Source organism: Gambusia affinis, linkage group LG09 (genome assembly GCF_019740435.1).
Source record: "Gambusia affinis linkage group LG09, SWU_Gaff_1.0, whole genome shotgun sequence".
In the NCBI taxonomy this organism is placed as follows: domain Eukaryota; kingdom Metazoa; phylum Chordata; class Actinopteri; order Cyprinodontiformes; family Poeciliidae; genus Gambusia; species Gambusia affinis.
In genome coordinates, this window is record NC_057876.1 from 6,316,344 (window position 1) to 6,332,280 (window position 15,937).

The window sequence follows — 15,937 nt, forward strand, 5'->3', positions numbered from 1 at the left end:
TTCCTGGTGACAACGGTGTTAACTGGAGCGATCAGTCCCGGTGTCCGCAAGGCAAACATCACTCAATCTGTTGACCACGTCCGCGTTTTGGAAGCCGGGGCCCACTCGCGGCCATCGGAGGCCGCGTTGAGTTCAATTGGCTTCACACGATTAGCGCGTGTCAACATTGAAACACCGCGAGCCAGTTGACTCCTTTCCGCTGCTGCCATGGTTACAGTGCAGAGCGCTTCGCTCTAGTTTTTCATAAGGAAGATACTTTTTTTTTTTACACTATTCTTTTTTCTTTTTTTAAATGAAACTTAAAACGTATCTTGATTTCGAAGTTGATTTTGAACCTTTCACAATTTTATCCCGTCAGAAATTTCTTAAGGAATGCTTTTTGCTTCCCAAAATCAGCATGCGGGTCAGACAGTCGGCCCTCTCCAGCGGCCGACACTCGCCGGGCAGTTTGTCCGTGGTATTTGTCAGCCTGCAGTGGACGCACCCACCCACGATCACCGCTGTCACGCCGCGGAGTCTCTCTGGTCGGCGGGGTTGGATGGGAGACTTCCTGTCCTGAGGCCAGCTGCCACATTCTCACTGAAGCCTTGAGCTGGTTTGGACTGGTTTCGTCAGAAGTGTTTTTCAGAGCTACTGTTTGATGGAAAGAAAAAAAAAAAAAAAAGCTTTTGTAATTTTCTTCCACAGGCGAGGCGTTTGTCAGAGACGTGAAGTCGTTGGATGCCAGGTTGTTATTGATTTTAATATGCTCATAGGTCCAATAGCTCAAGGTACATTGAGCAATACTTGTCTTCCATTAAGAGGACTTAACCCACACATACACACTCGCGTGCGCACACACACACACACACACACACACACACGCACACCCACACACACACACACACACACACACACACACACACACACACACGCACACCCACGCACACACACACACACACACACACACACACCCCTCCAACAAGGCACTCTCCACCCTTCATTGACCAATCAGCATCCAGGCTTTTAGCAGCGGTCCTGTGGGCAGCGGTGGGTAAACAGCGTCTGCCACAGTGTTTGTCAGTGAAAGTTACCCAATCATTTATCAGCAGTCGGTAAGCATCTAGACAGCTGGGACCTGTATATGCTGTTTTTTTTTTTTTGTTTGTTTTTTTTTTTTTTTTTCAAAAATAGTATCCCCGCCCCGCTCTTTCTTTCTGCCCTCATTCCTTTCTGTACGTTTCCAGTATGGAGGAGCTTATGGTGCAAGGTTGCCCTCAGTTACCTTGAATCCAAGAGTCACAGAGGTAAAATACCCACGTGTTCCCTCCTCCGCCCCCCTTCACTCAGTCCTGCCTCCCCTTCCAGCTGCTTTGTACTGTAAATTCATTTTAGGAGCCAGTCCCAGGGCAGATCCTGTGATGAAGAAACTCTAAAGACAGGGAAGAGGAGGAGGAGTGAAACAGACTTGCTCTGTACAGTTCATGTTCTCACACAGTGTTGTTCAGCGGCTCGTCAGATCACAACGAGCTCTCTGACTTGTACCTGTGTGCAGCTCATCTCACCTGGGGAAAGTTGTGTTTTTTTTAATTATTATTATTATTTCCTAACCTGGAAGCTGTTGCTCTCAAGAGGTGTCCTACTCTAAGGTAGGTGAAAGTCTCTTATATATTAAGGATATACTCTATACTTCTTTTTCTTCTGGAAACTGAAAAGATCTGCAGATGTGATAGTTTTGAAGAGGAAACGCCAGAATTAGGCTTTTATCATTTCATTTCTTTTTGCAAAAAACTGCAGTTATGAAGTACGCAGCTTTTACGCACCACAAATCTGGAACAAGCCTCCAGAAAACTGTCATGTCATGAAAACAGGACACACAGAGTTCCTTCAAATCAAGACTAAAAATATCATGATCTGTGTTGATGATTTCAACAATGGCACCGGACAAAATGTAATGTTAGTTACTGCTTTCTTGATTGGTGAGATGATGTTTTTGTGACTTTGAACTGTCTTGTTGCTGAAATGGGCCATTCAGACAAACGTGGCTGATTGATATTACTATTGTGTTGTTACATTAATGAGCTGCCAGGACTCAAACTTGCGTCACTGGAAGAGAAAAGCCATGAAATACAGCACGTTGGGATGGTTTGTTGTTGTCAGGATGGTCACTTCTGCAGCTTCAAAGAAGCAAAGCAGGTTTTTAAACATCCTCATTTAAAAACTTGTAACCACGCAAATGTCAAGGCTGCCTCTGGCACTGCAATTTGCAGGATAACTGCGTCGAAGGGGGGAATTTTCAGTTTTAGTGCCCCGTGTGTAATTGGAACAGCAAGCTGCTGGAATGCTTCGTCATTTCATGAAAGCAGCTCTTTGAGTACTTAGAGCTGCACCATGACCCCAAACAATAGCCGGACGTAGAGTATGAACTTTACCAGCTCTCTGGGGCTTGGCAGCACTCCTGAAACGCGCGTCGTCACAGTTTGTAGGGTTAACGTCCCTCGGAGTTCACATGTTACGTAACTCGCCTTTCAACGAGTCTCAATAGAACGGGCTGCAAGAACCCAAAAACGCAAAGCAGATGGAGCCGAACCCGAGCTGCTCCCCAACCCCCGACCCTTCACGTCCGCAGATCTGGTTCTCTTCTGCTGAGCATTAAAACTATTGATTTGTTGATAGCTGTTATCTGCAAGCTTATTTTTCGTTGTTCCTCAGTGGCTTGCACTTTGATTTTAGGATATTGATCTAGACTATACCGTGGGGCTTTCAGGCAGACTCCCTTCACCTAACCAATTAAAACACCCATCGAACAGGTATTTTAAATCTGTTTTTGTTTTTTGTCTTTCTACAGGTGACAACATGTTGAAGCAAGTTGTTTCGTTCAGCCGCTCCTTGGTGCGCAGGAAAGTGGTGGACATGAACAGCTTGGAGGACTCCAAGCTGTGCCGCTGCCTGGGAACCGTAGACCTCATTGCCCTGGGGGTGGGCAGCACCCTGGGGGCCGGGGTCTACGTGTTGGCAGGAGAGGTGGCCAAGGGAAACTCGGGCCCCAGCATCGTCATCTCCTTCCTCATCGCCGCCCTGGCCTCCGTCATGGCCGGCCTGTGCTATGCCGAGTTCGGGGCCCGCGTCCCCAAGACCGGCTCCGCTTACCTCTACAGCTACGTGACGGTGGGGGAGATCTATGCCTTCATTACTGGCTGGAACTTAATCCTCTCTTATGTCATTGGTGAGATTTTGGGGGGTTTGTGACAAACATCACCTTTCTTTAAGAGGAGAGGGTATTCGTGGAGTCTGACCTTTGATTTCTTTGATCAGGTACGTCCTCAGTGGCCAGAGCTTGGAGCGGCACGTTTGACGAGATGACTGGCGGACACATCGAGGTTTTCTGCAAAACCTACTTCAGCATAAACTTTCCTGGCTTGGCTCCGTATCCGGACTTCTTTGCCGTGTGCCTCATTCTGCTGCTCTCTGGTAAGCACATCAGCGCTGGCCGCTCATCTCAAAATTCCCCCTTAATGCTCTCATACAGAGGCTTCAGTGAAGGGGACGGAAAACAAAATCATTGCAGCTTAACTCATGAGCCGAACCTGGCATAATTCAATAAGAAACTGGCAGCACAGTGTGTGACAACGAGCTAAACATGAGGTTTACACAGTGCCTAGTGCAGTTCCTGCAGTCCCTTTTGAATGTTTACAACGCCCTTGAACTAAAATGTTGTGGTTTTCAAATGTTTTTTAAAGGAGGGTTGGGTTAGGAAATAATATCCAAAGATTCTGAGATCTCTTGGCACTGTTCTGCCCGTCATTCAAAAGAATATGGCAGAACTACAAACCTACCAAAGCGCGGCCGACAATTTAAGCTTACAGGGGAATTGAGGAGGACATTAATCAGAGAAGCTGACAGGGAGACAACCCCGGAGCTGCTGCTCCAAAGTTGAGCGTCTGCCTCACAAAGTAGACGAGCAACTACTCAACTCCTTCAAACTAGCGGCAGCAGCAATTAGCTAACACCCGATGGAGCTGTGCATCAGCTGAGCTCATTTCTCAGTCTGGTTGCTCCGACTGGACTGAGAAACCCTCAATAGAGGAGTGTTGATTTGATGACTTCGGAAGGAGAAGGAACTTCTTAAAGAGACAGAGGCCCAATTTCAATGTGTTAGGTCAACAGCTGAAGGTGTTGGCAAAATATGGAAAAGTTCAAGGGATATGAATGTCTTTGCAAAAGTCTGCTGCATTAGGTTAATAGTAACTTGAGTCCACTGGTAAGACTCAAACCAGTCATGTTTTGATTCATTCCGCTTGATTCAACGACGTCCATCATGGGTTTTATGATTACATTAGGCCGGCGGGACTCGAAGACAATCTACCAGTGTCTGGTTGTTTTTATGTGGATTGAAGAAGCAGAACTTCTGCAACTCACATTTAGTGAACACACTGTAAAAATCTCAAAATTCTCCCCTTTAAAAAAAAATATATACAGTAAAAAATTATGAATAGACTTGTTAAGCTCTCCAGTAATCCATTGGGTAAACAAATGTCTTAAATCACAATATTTAAAGATTGAACAAATTTCTGTTGCAGTGAACGGCCAAGTTTACAATTTTTCAAAAATATGTTGCCGCTTTTCACAAAAGCAAAATATTCTGGTGGAGCATTGACAGTCGCTGGAATATTTGCAGCTTAAATGACTTTATAGGTTATTTATAAAAAATGACTGTAAAAAGAAAGAATCTACATTTAAAAGCCTCAGCAATGATCTACTTAATCCTTGTACAAATGAACCAAGAGCTGTTCATTCAGGACGTTGACCCTTGAGGGCTGTTCAGACTTTAAAGCGTCTGAACAGTTTGGACATTTTGGGCCCTCAAATGGTTGAAAACTTCATTTCAGCTTAGCTAAAGCTTTCATCGTGTTCTGTTTTACACTCTGCCATCGTTGCTCTCATCCAGGGCTCTTGTCTTTTGGAGTGAAGGAATCAGCCTGGGTCAACAAGATCTTCACTTCGATCAACGTGCTCGTCCTCTTGTTTGTCATCATTTCTGGCTTCGTCAAAGGAGACACACACAACTGGAAGATAACCGAAGAATCTCTCGTCAATATCACGATAGTCACAAGGTAAAGGACTCATTTGATACCAGTCGAGTACAGCCTGTTACGCCGATAACCCATATCGCTTCGCGCACAGATTTGTCGAAATGTTCAGGACAGCGTCGGTCTCAGTTGTAATGAAATGACCGTATGCATGTTTCAGGAACTTGTCGGCAACGGCCAACGTGAGCAGTGACTATGGCGTTGGCGGCTTCATGCCCTACGGCTTCAGTGGGACGTTAGCCGGAGCCGCCACCTGCTTCTACGCTTTCGTCGGATTTGATTGCATCGCAACAACAGGTGATTCCTGGATCCGTCGGGTTGGATCCGCTGCGGTTTTCATTGTGCCAGCACATCTGTATTCACTTCTCTGTGTGCAACAGGAGAGGAAGTGAAGAACCCACAGCGGGCCATTCCCATCGGCATCGTGGTGTCACTGACTGTGTGCTTCCTGGCGTACTTCGGTGTCTCTGCTGCGCTCACTCTGATGATGCCCTATCACCTGCTGGATGAGAAAAGCCCCCTCCCCATGGCCTTTGAATATGTGGGCTGGGGGCCCGCTAAATATGTGGTTGCTGTGGGTTCACTATGTGCCCTGTCTACAAGGTAAGGCCTTGTTTTTCTTAGAAGCAACAACAACCAAAATATATACATTGCTGGTGTTTAGGTGGGATGTAATGTAACTGTAAATTCTGGGTGATAATGGCAGATGAGATTTAGCCAACAGCTTTGACTGTCAATCCCTGTCTGTGTCTTGTAATTGGATTGATTCCTGTTGCTTAACGTTCTGTGGTGGATGCATTGCTTAATTCTTTCTGTGTTTGAGGCCCCAGCATGTTTTTGTGCTGAGAGCTGCTGAGCAAGTCTCAGTCTGTCTCAGAAACATGTCGTGTTGTCCCAACTCCGTCTTTCTTTTCTGTCGGTGTCAGTATTAGTGGAGTCGACTCACGTCATTCTTCCAGTCGAATCAAAAGTTTTCATCGATTGGAACATTCTCTGCAGGTTCTCGATTCAACTGAATCCGGTTCAAGTCTGCTAATGGACCTTATCTGTGTGGACTATGTGTCTTGTGAAACTGCTTTTAACACATTTTTCTTGCTTGAAGTGAATGTTTACACACTGGGTCTCATGATAGCATGTGGAAATCTATTGGAGACGCAGTCCTCAAAGATCCATATGCAGAGTTTCCCTCTGAATGACAGATTGGAAGAATGACGTTTACAGGCAGGAAAGAAAGACATTTTTGGGACTTTCTTGACTCTCTGAAGCGTTTACGATGCTCCTGTCCGTTTGTCCGGGTTGAGGGCTCATGACTAACGTGTTGGTGTTGCATGTCTCTGCTGTCTCACGCAGTCTGCTGGGCTCCATTTTCCCCATGCCTCGTGTAATCTATGCTATGGCAGAGGATGGGGTGCTTTTCAAAGCCTTAGCCCGAATCAATCCTAAGACGAAGACCCCAGTTATTGCCACTATGAGCTCCGGTGTAGTTGCAGGTGAGAGCCGGGGATCATGCAAGTGAACCGAATCAGCTAATGTGTCTCCACCAATCAATTGTGAAAGAAACAATGGAGTCAAAAGACAATTCAATTTCATTTCTTGACAAATCAATACGACCTGTAGGACTTTCTGTATCTGTGCACAGGATGTTTTTCTTTCACATTTGTGCAGGTGTCATGTTTTCTCTCTCCCAGAATGCTCTAGACTTAACCATGAACCCTCTTCTCCCTAGCCTGTTGGGCTCCATGTTCCCTCTTCCGCGCATTCTCTTTGCCATGGCACGAGATGGCATTCTGTTCAAATTTTTGTCCAAAGTGAGTAAGCGCCAGTCACCCGTGGCTGCCACCATGGCAGCAGGTACCACAGCGGGTAAGCTCCTGGACAAGGACTCGCCTGTCACTGGGTTGTATCGTGGACTGTCTGGGTTTCTGTCTCTCTCTTTTTTTTTTTTATGTGTGTGTGTGCTTTTCTTTGTGCTCTCAATCAGTTGGTGGTGGTAACTGCATGAATTTGGTTGTGGTGTTTCCAAAGCATGCGAAGGAGCTGTTACACTCAGCAAGAGGAATGATCAAAGTTCCCACTATGTCAGTCCTACGGGTCTTCAAGGCTTTTCATCCCGTATTGAAAGATAATGGCAGATAGTGGGGTGACACCAAGGAAACATTGCAAAAGTATCAAAGTTGCTCAACTAATTTGATAATAAAATCCAACCTAGAACAGTCGGAAACAAGTTCTTTGTTGTTTTGGCCATATCTTTTGGAGCATTACCCTTGCTGAGTGACTTGATGATGAAAGTATTTTTGTTTGTTTATTTTCTGGTATTTTCAAAAAGTTAATAATGGCACACACCTAAACAATGTTCCTAGCACTTTTGGAAATGAAACAGATACTAAATATTGAGAATCATATATTCTCAACAGTTGTCACGATGCACATGTCTGCATTTGCATTTTTATTTTCTGTACATGTCCAGTACACCTAGAGTGTTTGTTTTACTGTTGCTAAGGCAGAGCCAGGTAATTTCAGACGTGGAAGAAAACACTTTCACTTTGGCGCAGAGTGTCTTAGAGAACATGCTTATTATCAGGAAAGTAAAATATGCAATAGATTGCTTGTATGGCAGGTACATTGGTTGCCAATACAAGACGAAAGTATGTGGCCTGTACATGTATAGCGCTGTTATCTGGTCCACAAGACTCCAAAAAGCTTTACACTACATTCAGTCATTCACCAATTCAGTCACACAATGATGGCGGTAAGCTACCGTGTCACTTATGTTCACTTGTTGAAAGCTAAATACTAGAAAGATTAATACTTATTCAGCGGTATGATAGCACGATAGTTTTTTTTTTTTATGTTTTGTGTTTGTATTGTGGATTTTTGATGTTTCTATTGCAATATGCTTGACAAAATTTATAACTAGATTCAACAATGTCAACCAATAAGACTGACCTATATTTACTGAAGTAATTTGTTGCTATCCCACAAATCAAACTAAAGCTAGCTAATACGTTCTGCTAACTGACTATTGATGCTACCAAACACGGTTGTTTAGGTGGTTTTACACCATTTTGACTTGTGGTGAACCTAAAACAGAAAGTCCCAGAAATTCTCAAGAGTTTTCCGAAATCAGTGGGATAAAAATAACGTCAGCATAGCTAAGGCTAAACGAAAATATTTGTATGCAGCATAGATTAGGCTACAATTAGAAACAAAGTACGTGTGTCACTGGTAGCTGCAATAAGTGGCACCAAATTCAAGCTGAATGTTTGGGTTTCTTTAGTAATTTGGAACTGCACAGGACTTCAAAACCAGCACTAAGGTTGAGGTTGATTGGTGACAAGGCTGCTAAAAGTGTATTTCTTTGCACTATATGTATTCAAGAATAAAAAAGTACGGTAGCAGCTCTACAGTGATCTATGTTTGTGTCTGATTTTCTAGAATACAAATTGACACAAGTACAAATAAACTGTCTAATCTTAAAGCTAGCACTATGTTTAATGTGAGTGGCAGCCATATTGGCTTTTGAGAGCAAAGATTGTGAGAATAAAGTCCAAGTCAGAATTCTGATTGGCTAGTTTTGGCTTGGTTAGGACCCGTTTTGCTGCAGATTTTATTTACGGGGTGAGTTTATACCACAATGAAAGTTAATCATAATTTACTTTAAGTGTACCACATCAACAAACTCACCAAGATGCTGTTTGGCTCAATGAGAAATGGTGGTTATGTGGTGCAGCAGTATAAAAAAGTGCCACTTTTTCCATCTATGGCACTCTGTGGTCTGAAGCTCTCCATAAGTCATCAACATAGCAATGAGCGTTGCTAATAAGGCCCCCCAGAGGTACTCACAGTGTCCCCAATACACTGACAATGAGACTCAGACTCACATCAGTGTTTATGAACTTATGCAACAACCTGCTCGAGCTCACTTAACAGTTTGGACTTTGTGGGTTAATGCGGCGCTTATAACGAATATTTGCTTCTGCAGCCTTCCTGCTTAGTGGACTACAGGTGTTCGGCACATAGTTGCACAATCTGCTCAGACATTAAAGCTGAGATTTAACGGGGTGAATGACCTGATGAAGAGGCAGCCCATTAAATCACGAGCCATATGAACCGACAGCAACATGCCAGAGAGCTTCTTTGTTGTTGTTTCCCCGCCCCCCTCCATTTTGTTTTAAGAAAAAGTTGAAAGGGATGGCAGACATACTGCTGTCTGTTTGAAACCCTGCTGCTGAGATCTGCTCCGTGACTGCAGCTGGGTTTTCATTCATTGCTTAATAGAGCCGAGCCAATTTAAAAAATAAAAAATACAACTCACGTTTTTTTTGATAAAACTGTTTTGTTTATTTTGTTTGTTTGGTTTTCGCTCTATCAAAATTAGGAAACAGTTTTTTTGCAGTACACGAGCCACGTGAACAACAACCGGATGTCGCCACTCGCAGCAACCGTGAAGAAGCGGTGACAGGATGACGGCGCCGCATGTTTTTTAATAGAGTCTCGCCTTAGAGCATTTATTCGCGTGTGGCTTTAATTTTGTTTTTGTTGTTGTCGAAAAAGCACATATTCCATCAATGTGCTTTTTCGACATTGATGGAATATTAACAAAGTTTTGCGCAAATTTGTGAAGGAAATGCAGCTTATGAGGTTCTAGTAGAATTGAATGTGTTCATGTATTTCTTTTGCTTTATGCTGTTTCATCATCCGTGGAGATTCTTCCGTACAACTTTGGTACAAAAAACAAAAAAAGCAACTATAAAGAAAAGTGTTGAACAAACATGAGAAGTCTGAGCTGTTATTTGATTTTGGCTGTTTAATCAGTGTGCCAGCAAAGAAATATTACCAACAAGCATTTTCAGAGATTTTTGGGGCCCCCAGAACAGAAGGAGGGGCCTCCACAAAGGTCCCTCTTTTACATTTTGCTGGTGTTCTGACAGCAGTCCTCCTGTATCGATTGAAGCCCAGTGTGGAAAAATGATGTAAGCTGTCAAAGTCAAAATGTTTTTTGTTTTTTTTCTGTTTGTTTTTATGAAACTTTGTTGCATGAAGTTTAATTTGTATCTGTGCGCTCCCATTTGTTTGTGCATCTGAAGAAAAATTTTTCCACATTTCCCTCACCTCCAAAAAAAAAACAAAAAAAAAACATGACGTAATGACTGTAATTCGGTGCATGAACGTGTTCTGCAAATGCAGCAGTTCTCCATGTTTGTTTGTAATGTTTCCTCCGAGGTTTGCTCTTCATTTAAGAAGTCTTCTGCTCTCCGCAGCCATCATGGCTTTCTTGTTCGACCTTAAGGCCCTGGTGGACATGATGTCTATTGGGACTCTGCTGGCCTACACGCTGGTTGCCGTCTGCGTGCTCGTTCTCAGGTGGGCGCGCACACTAATCTCTCCCAGAGCAACGCTGTGTAAAGGAATCCGATTGGCGCAACATTTGGGAAGCAGTCTGGTTAATAGGTTTTTCAAATGCCCAGAAGCCCGATTACCCTGTTTGTGATTGAGTCACCTTGGTGATGTAAGAGCTGTGAAAGCTCCCATTGTAGGAACATTAAGTTTCAGCAGGCGCGGGTTGTTTATTTAAGTTTCTTTACTCGCTAAACATAGGGCGTGCAACGCAGCAGCTCTTTTTCTGGCGCCCTTTCTGGTCTAAACTGGATCCGGTCCTTGCTTGTTCTGTCAAAACTCAAATCATGACAGCTATTTCTCAATCCGACCGCTGGAGGATATGCACGTTTTTTATTTGTGTGGCGCACATGGAGTGAGACTGTGGCTTTAAATCCTTAAAGAGGTAGTGCAAATACTTCCAAAAAAAGTTATCAGGACTAGTTTTCTTACCTAAACTACATAGCTGTCAATCCAGTGAGCATGTCGAACTCAAACTGAAATTGGTAAATTATAGACATTGCCACAAAAGAGTCGTCATTTTGGCGCCACTGAATGGTGAGTTTTGACAAATAATTAATGATTAAACAAATACCAAGGAAGGTAATCGCCAAGATGAGAAACAGGTGTGACAATTAACTGAGGGAAACTACAGAGAGTGAATGGCTGAACAGTTACGAACACCAAAAACTTACTCCTCATGTTTTCAAAGAGCGCTGTTTGGTTTAGTGCTAGGCTATCGCTAAACCTATTGTCCTTTTATATACGTTTTGATAATCTGTCCAACATTTTAGTGTGAGTCCTGCTAATTGTTTGCGAAGAAAACTTCAAGAATTGGTTGCAAAGATCTTGATTTAAATTCCGCAAAGCTAAACAAAGGGCGGATCTACTCTCTTGGTCGCCATGGAGACACAGAAGGTCACGTGACACAGGCAGAGCGGAAGCCGCAGCACCAAAACACAATAAGCTGAAAAGCCAAGCGCTTTCTGTTTTTATATTTTATATTTTGTAGAGCACTTTATAAGTGAGTAAATTTTTACTCACTTAACTTACAAACTGGATCGATAAATGACATCTAAGGACTGTAATAAGGTTTTGCTAGCTTTGTACAGAAACCTGGCGGCTCAAAACGCTGCTGCGGGACTCACAGGGAGTCTGACTCACATAATCTCAGAAAGCAGACCGACAACAGTTGCAGGCAGGTAACTTTTGTCTTCGGCTGTGACATCCCCAGCTGTGCTGAATTTCTAAAATGAACTCAGAGGCCCCTGCTGGCTGCTAACTACCAGCTAACTGTTAGCTTTCCACAGCGTTGAAAATTCCTTCACTTTTCTACAAACTCACTGCTACATAATGTGTCTATCAAATTTAAGGGAGGTTTTACTAGTAATAACTTCACAGAATTGAATATATTTGTCTTCCAGGTACCAGCCAGATGGAGATCTGGGGAGGCAGCCAGGGAAAGGTGAGAAGGACTGCTTAGCATCTGAAGAGTCCGAACTGACGGAGTCAGAGTCCCACCTGAACATGTTGAACGGTGGCAACTCCATCCTTCAGACTGTCCTCCACCCTCCCCTCCTGCCGTCCGAGAAGTCGTCTTCTGTGGTCAACATGTCCATCAGTGTCCTGGGTGCGCAATCTGTTGCGTCCGACGCCTTTTCCTTTCCATTTGCGGTTGACTCTAATCCCTGTTTATGTGCGTTTCCTCCAACTGCAGTGATTACAGTGTGTGTCATCAGCTATCTCACCACCTACCACTTTAACTCAATCGTTGGTTTGGAAGTGTGGATTTTGGCGTTGCTGTCCGTGTGTCTCCTTATCTTCAGCTTCTGCGTGTTCATGATCTGCAGGCAGCCGCAGACCACCAAGAAGGTCTCCTTCATGGTACGTAGCAGCTTGGCTGTAGCTAGTTTGTCTCAACTCAAAGTCCCGCTTTATGAGGTCGTGTGTCCATCAACACATTGAAACCTAACGGCTCCTTCGTTGTCACAGGTACCCCTCCTGCCTTTCCTGCCTATTCTGAGTATATTTGTTAATATTTACCTCATGGTCCAGCTGAGTGGAGACACCTGGATACGTTTCTCTGTCTGGATGGCTGCAGGTAAGTTGAACTATGTTGTATCTGTAAAAGTCGATAGGAGAATGATGTCATGTGTGGCTTTGACTCTTTCTAGCATACAAACTATCTTTAATAGTGCAGTACTAGGTGTTTTCCAGCTACATAGCAGATTTTATAACGGAATCAAATATCAACGTTACCTTCGGTTGTTTCAAAAATACTGCATGTATCAAATATGACTAAAAGGAAATTTGACTTTGTAATTTAACACCTTGAAATTGGGCCTTTGTCGCTTCAAAAACTCCTGCTTTTTCTGAAACTCCGCTTCCAGGAAGTCATCACAATACAATAAGGCTCCCTTATTAAGCCTTACCAACGTTTTTACTTTTGAGAAGTAGCTTGCACAAAAAGCACACCTGTTGTGCAGTTCTACCAAGTGTTTGCTAATTCCTGCTGGCTAGTCTGAAGGAGCTGGCTGCCGGCGTTGTGGGGCAGGGCTGGTCTGCAACATGGAAGCTGGGAAACTGCAGCTCTGAGGAGGAGCTTTGTCCTTGAAGGCGGGGCTAGGGTCCACCCAGGCATTTTACACAGCTGAATGGTTGCCATGGAGATGAAAGAATCAAGACAACACTCCAGAAATTATTGATGTGGGAATAACATTATAACATGATGTAGAGTTCAAAAAAGCCCATTTAAAAAAATAAAAAACATCACAATGGTTCAGAATTGAATCCAGAATCAATGGATTGAATCTTTAATTAATTAAATCCTAATTAAGGGTTAATATTTAATCCATAACCTTCATTAAGGGTTAATTAATTCTTATTTAAGGGTTAATTAATCTTTGATAATTAACCCCTAGGTGTTAATTAACCCTTAATTTAGGGTTAATTAAGGTTCTTGCTTAAATATATCAAACAATTTTTTAATTATGTTGAATATAAAATTTAGAATTATAAAAATTTTTTAGAGCTACAGCTGCATTGATGTTAAAAACCTTAACTTCTCTCTCATACCTCCTTCTTTTGAACTTCTCCTTCACAGGCTTCTTGATCTACTTCGGCTATGGCATTTGGCACAGCGCTGAGCGACAGCGCCACCGTCAGGACGCACACGCCAACGGCGACGCAAACCAGCTGAACATGAAAGCCGTCCAGGACAAGCAGGTCGAGACAAACGAGGCGGGGAAGGAGCAGGAGCGCTTCATCAGCCCGGACAAAACCAGCCAGTGTTGAAGCTCACGGACTGTTTCACAGACTCCGAGAGGCAGCAGATGCAAAACAAAACAAACACCAAACAAAACAAAACAAAACAAAAAGGCACTCAGCGACTCAAGCATCGACGCACCCGTACATAGTGGTTCCTTCGTTTGTACGAATCTCACTACAGCACCTTCGGTCTGCTAATGCAGTGTCAGTATTCTGGTGAGGAGTTGTTCCGTCTCTGCGACCTCAAAGACGTGGATCCCAGAGCGCTCTCTGGGCGCTATGGAGGGAAAAAAAACAAAACAAAAACAGGACAGGTAACACACTGGAGAGTGAATTCAGATGAGGAAGCAGCCGTCGTCGGGCTGCGGCAAACACACACGGCTTCCTGAGGGACTGGAGATTACGGCGTATGTTTTCCCGCCCTTTCTCCCGTGATGTACAAACACTTGTAAGAAGCTCTTTTCAGTTTTTCTTTTCTGACTACGTGTTCTATGTCTTCGACAGTTTGTGTTTGTAATTAATGAAAATGTCAGTAGAAAACCCTCGACACGCGTTGACCTGCAGTGGATCTCATAGTTGCTCAAACGACTGAAGGTCTGGGTGTTTTTAATGGCAATGTCCAAACTTCTTAACCAACGTTACGGTGGCATTTCCTGCATAACTCAAGCAAAAGACAAATCTCTTAGGAAGGAAGATAAAGGTGTGCGCAGCCGGAGTGAAACTGGCAGCAAGTTCTGTTTGAAAGACACCTAAATTAATTGGGTGTGTAAAATTAGGCACGACGTTTATATAAATATGGTCACAACGAGAGAATACAGTGGTAAGAACAATCGCACAATAACGCAACGCTAAAATGACAAGAATAAAAATAAAAAGGAAGACAAATCAGCATCTCAAGTGGGGTCGAAGGTCAGACCAAAGAGACAGGTTTTAAGAAGTGACCGAAAACCACAGAGGAAGAACAGGACGGTCTGATCATAAAATCTCAAATTGTACCGTTACACTAAAGGATGAGAAAAGTTTTGAAATGATTGATCTGCATCTGATTTTTTTATTTTGGATCACTGCACACTCTGGAGAGCCACTGTATGTGCAAAGTGTCAATTAGCTTAGCCATGACTGACCGTAGCTGAAGTAGTGCGGAAAAAGGTTAGTCCTTGAGAGTATTCAGTTTAAATCTTCCCTGTAGTAGCTAAAGTCTCTGTAGCTGTGGTTTTATTAAGCACAGGTTGGCTAGGTTCATTATTATTATTATTGTTGTTGCTTCAGTTTGTGTCGACTATGAACTGTTATGATTAGAAAAGGATTGTGACGTGAAGGTTTTATGAAAATATGTGGTTTTGTTTCATTCTATCCCACTACAACATGCTGTATTCTGCTATTTTGATACAGTAGTAGGTGAATGAAAATATTATCTTCATTTTCAGTCTGTTATTACAGCCAAGCTCTTGTCATAACAGCTTTAAAGCGTTTCTCTGGGATGAAGAGGAAGGTTTATTAGATTTACTGTTTTGTTTTTTTTTCTGGTCTTTTTAATGCCTTCTGTTGTGGTGAGGGAGGTTTAGCTGATGATAATGTGCAACAGCTTACCTGCACTGTCAGTATTTTTTTTTTATGTTGACGAAATACAAAATTAAAGAAGTGAAACACACTGAAACTGCATGATGTTGGTTATTGATCAGGTTTAGCAGTTTAAGTGAATGAGTGTGGAACAACCTGAGATTACAGCAGAGTTCTCACCGGAAATGGTCACGTTGTTCTAACGATACCGTCTGAACAAAGGCAATAAACGATAAATAAAAAAGTTAATATTCACTTTGACCAACGAGCTTTGAAGAATTAAATTTATTTCGCTGAAATATTTCAGTGCTCCCACTAAAAATATCTTTCAGCAATAAAAACAATCGCTGTTAACGCCAAATTCTGTGACCGTCGCAGGTTGTCACCGTAGGGGGCGCTGTTGCATTTCAATACACAAAAAACGGAAGCATTCGAGAGTGCGAGGGAGAACCAATGCAAACAGAAAAACAAATAAAAAGCCGAACAAAGAATATAAAGTAACATCTGATCTGACCTTTAATATTATGACTATTACCGGAAATATAGACGGTCACAGAATATGATAGCGCTTATCATATACTATAACTCACAGTAAAGTATTAAATACTTAAACTGTGTCTGCTACATTGATAGTCAGATACTTTTTATTCTTTGGCGGATGGAGA

General features: G+C 43.0%; 1 protein-coding gene across 2 annotated transcripts; it reads left to right on the forward strand.

The window, feature by feature from the left end:
* The first annotated feature begins 705 nt into the window (after positions 1 to 705).
* Positions 706 to 15,363, forward strand: slc7a2 (solute carrier family 7 member 2). Of its 2 annotated transcripts, none has more exons than XM_044127504.1 (12): positions 706 to 727; positions 2,828 to 3,205; positions 3,295 to 3,450; positions 4,928 to 5,093; positions 5,230 to 5,366; positions 5,450 to 5,672; positions 6,796 to 6,932; positions 10,331 to 10,433; positions 11,870 to 12,075; positions 12,163 to 12,329; positions 12,438 to 12,546; positions 13,549 to 15,363. In XM_044127504.1, exons 1-12 carry the CDS (start codon positions 721 to 723, stop codon positions 13,737 to 13,739), a joined length of 1,980 nt encoding a protein of 659 aa, XP_043983439.1. In that variant the 5' UTR covers positions 706 to 720; the 3' UTR covers positions 13,740 to 15,363. The 2 variants fall into 2 exon arrangements, with proteins under 2 accessions (XP_043983439.1, XP_043983440.1); XM_044127505.1 differs by lacking the exon at positions 706 to 727 and adding an exon at positions 1,362 to 1,628.
* The last annotated feature ends 574 nt before the right edge of the window (positions 15,364 to 15,937 follow it).

Bases quoted from the DNA above. Each gene is read 5' to 3' on its own strand.
- slc7a2 (XM_044127504.1), top strand. The intron at 3,206-3,294 runs GTGAGATTTTGG...TTCTTTGATCAG, and splicing joins AATCCTCTCTTATGTCATTG to GTACGTCCTCAGTGGCCAGA. The intron at 5,673-6,795 runs GTAAGGCCTTGT...TCTTCTCCCTAG, and splicing joins CTATGTGCCCTGTCTACAAG to CCTGTTGGGCTCCATGTTCC.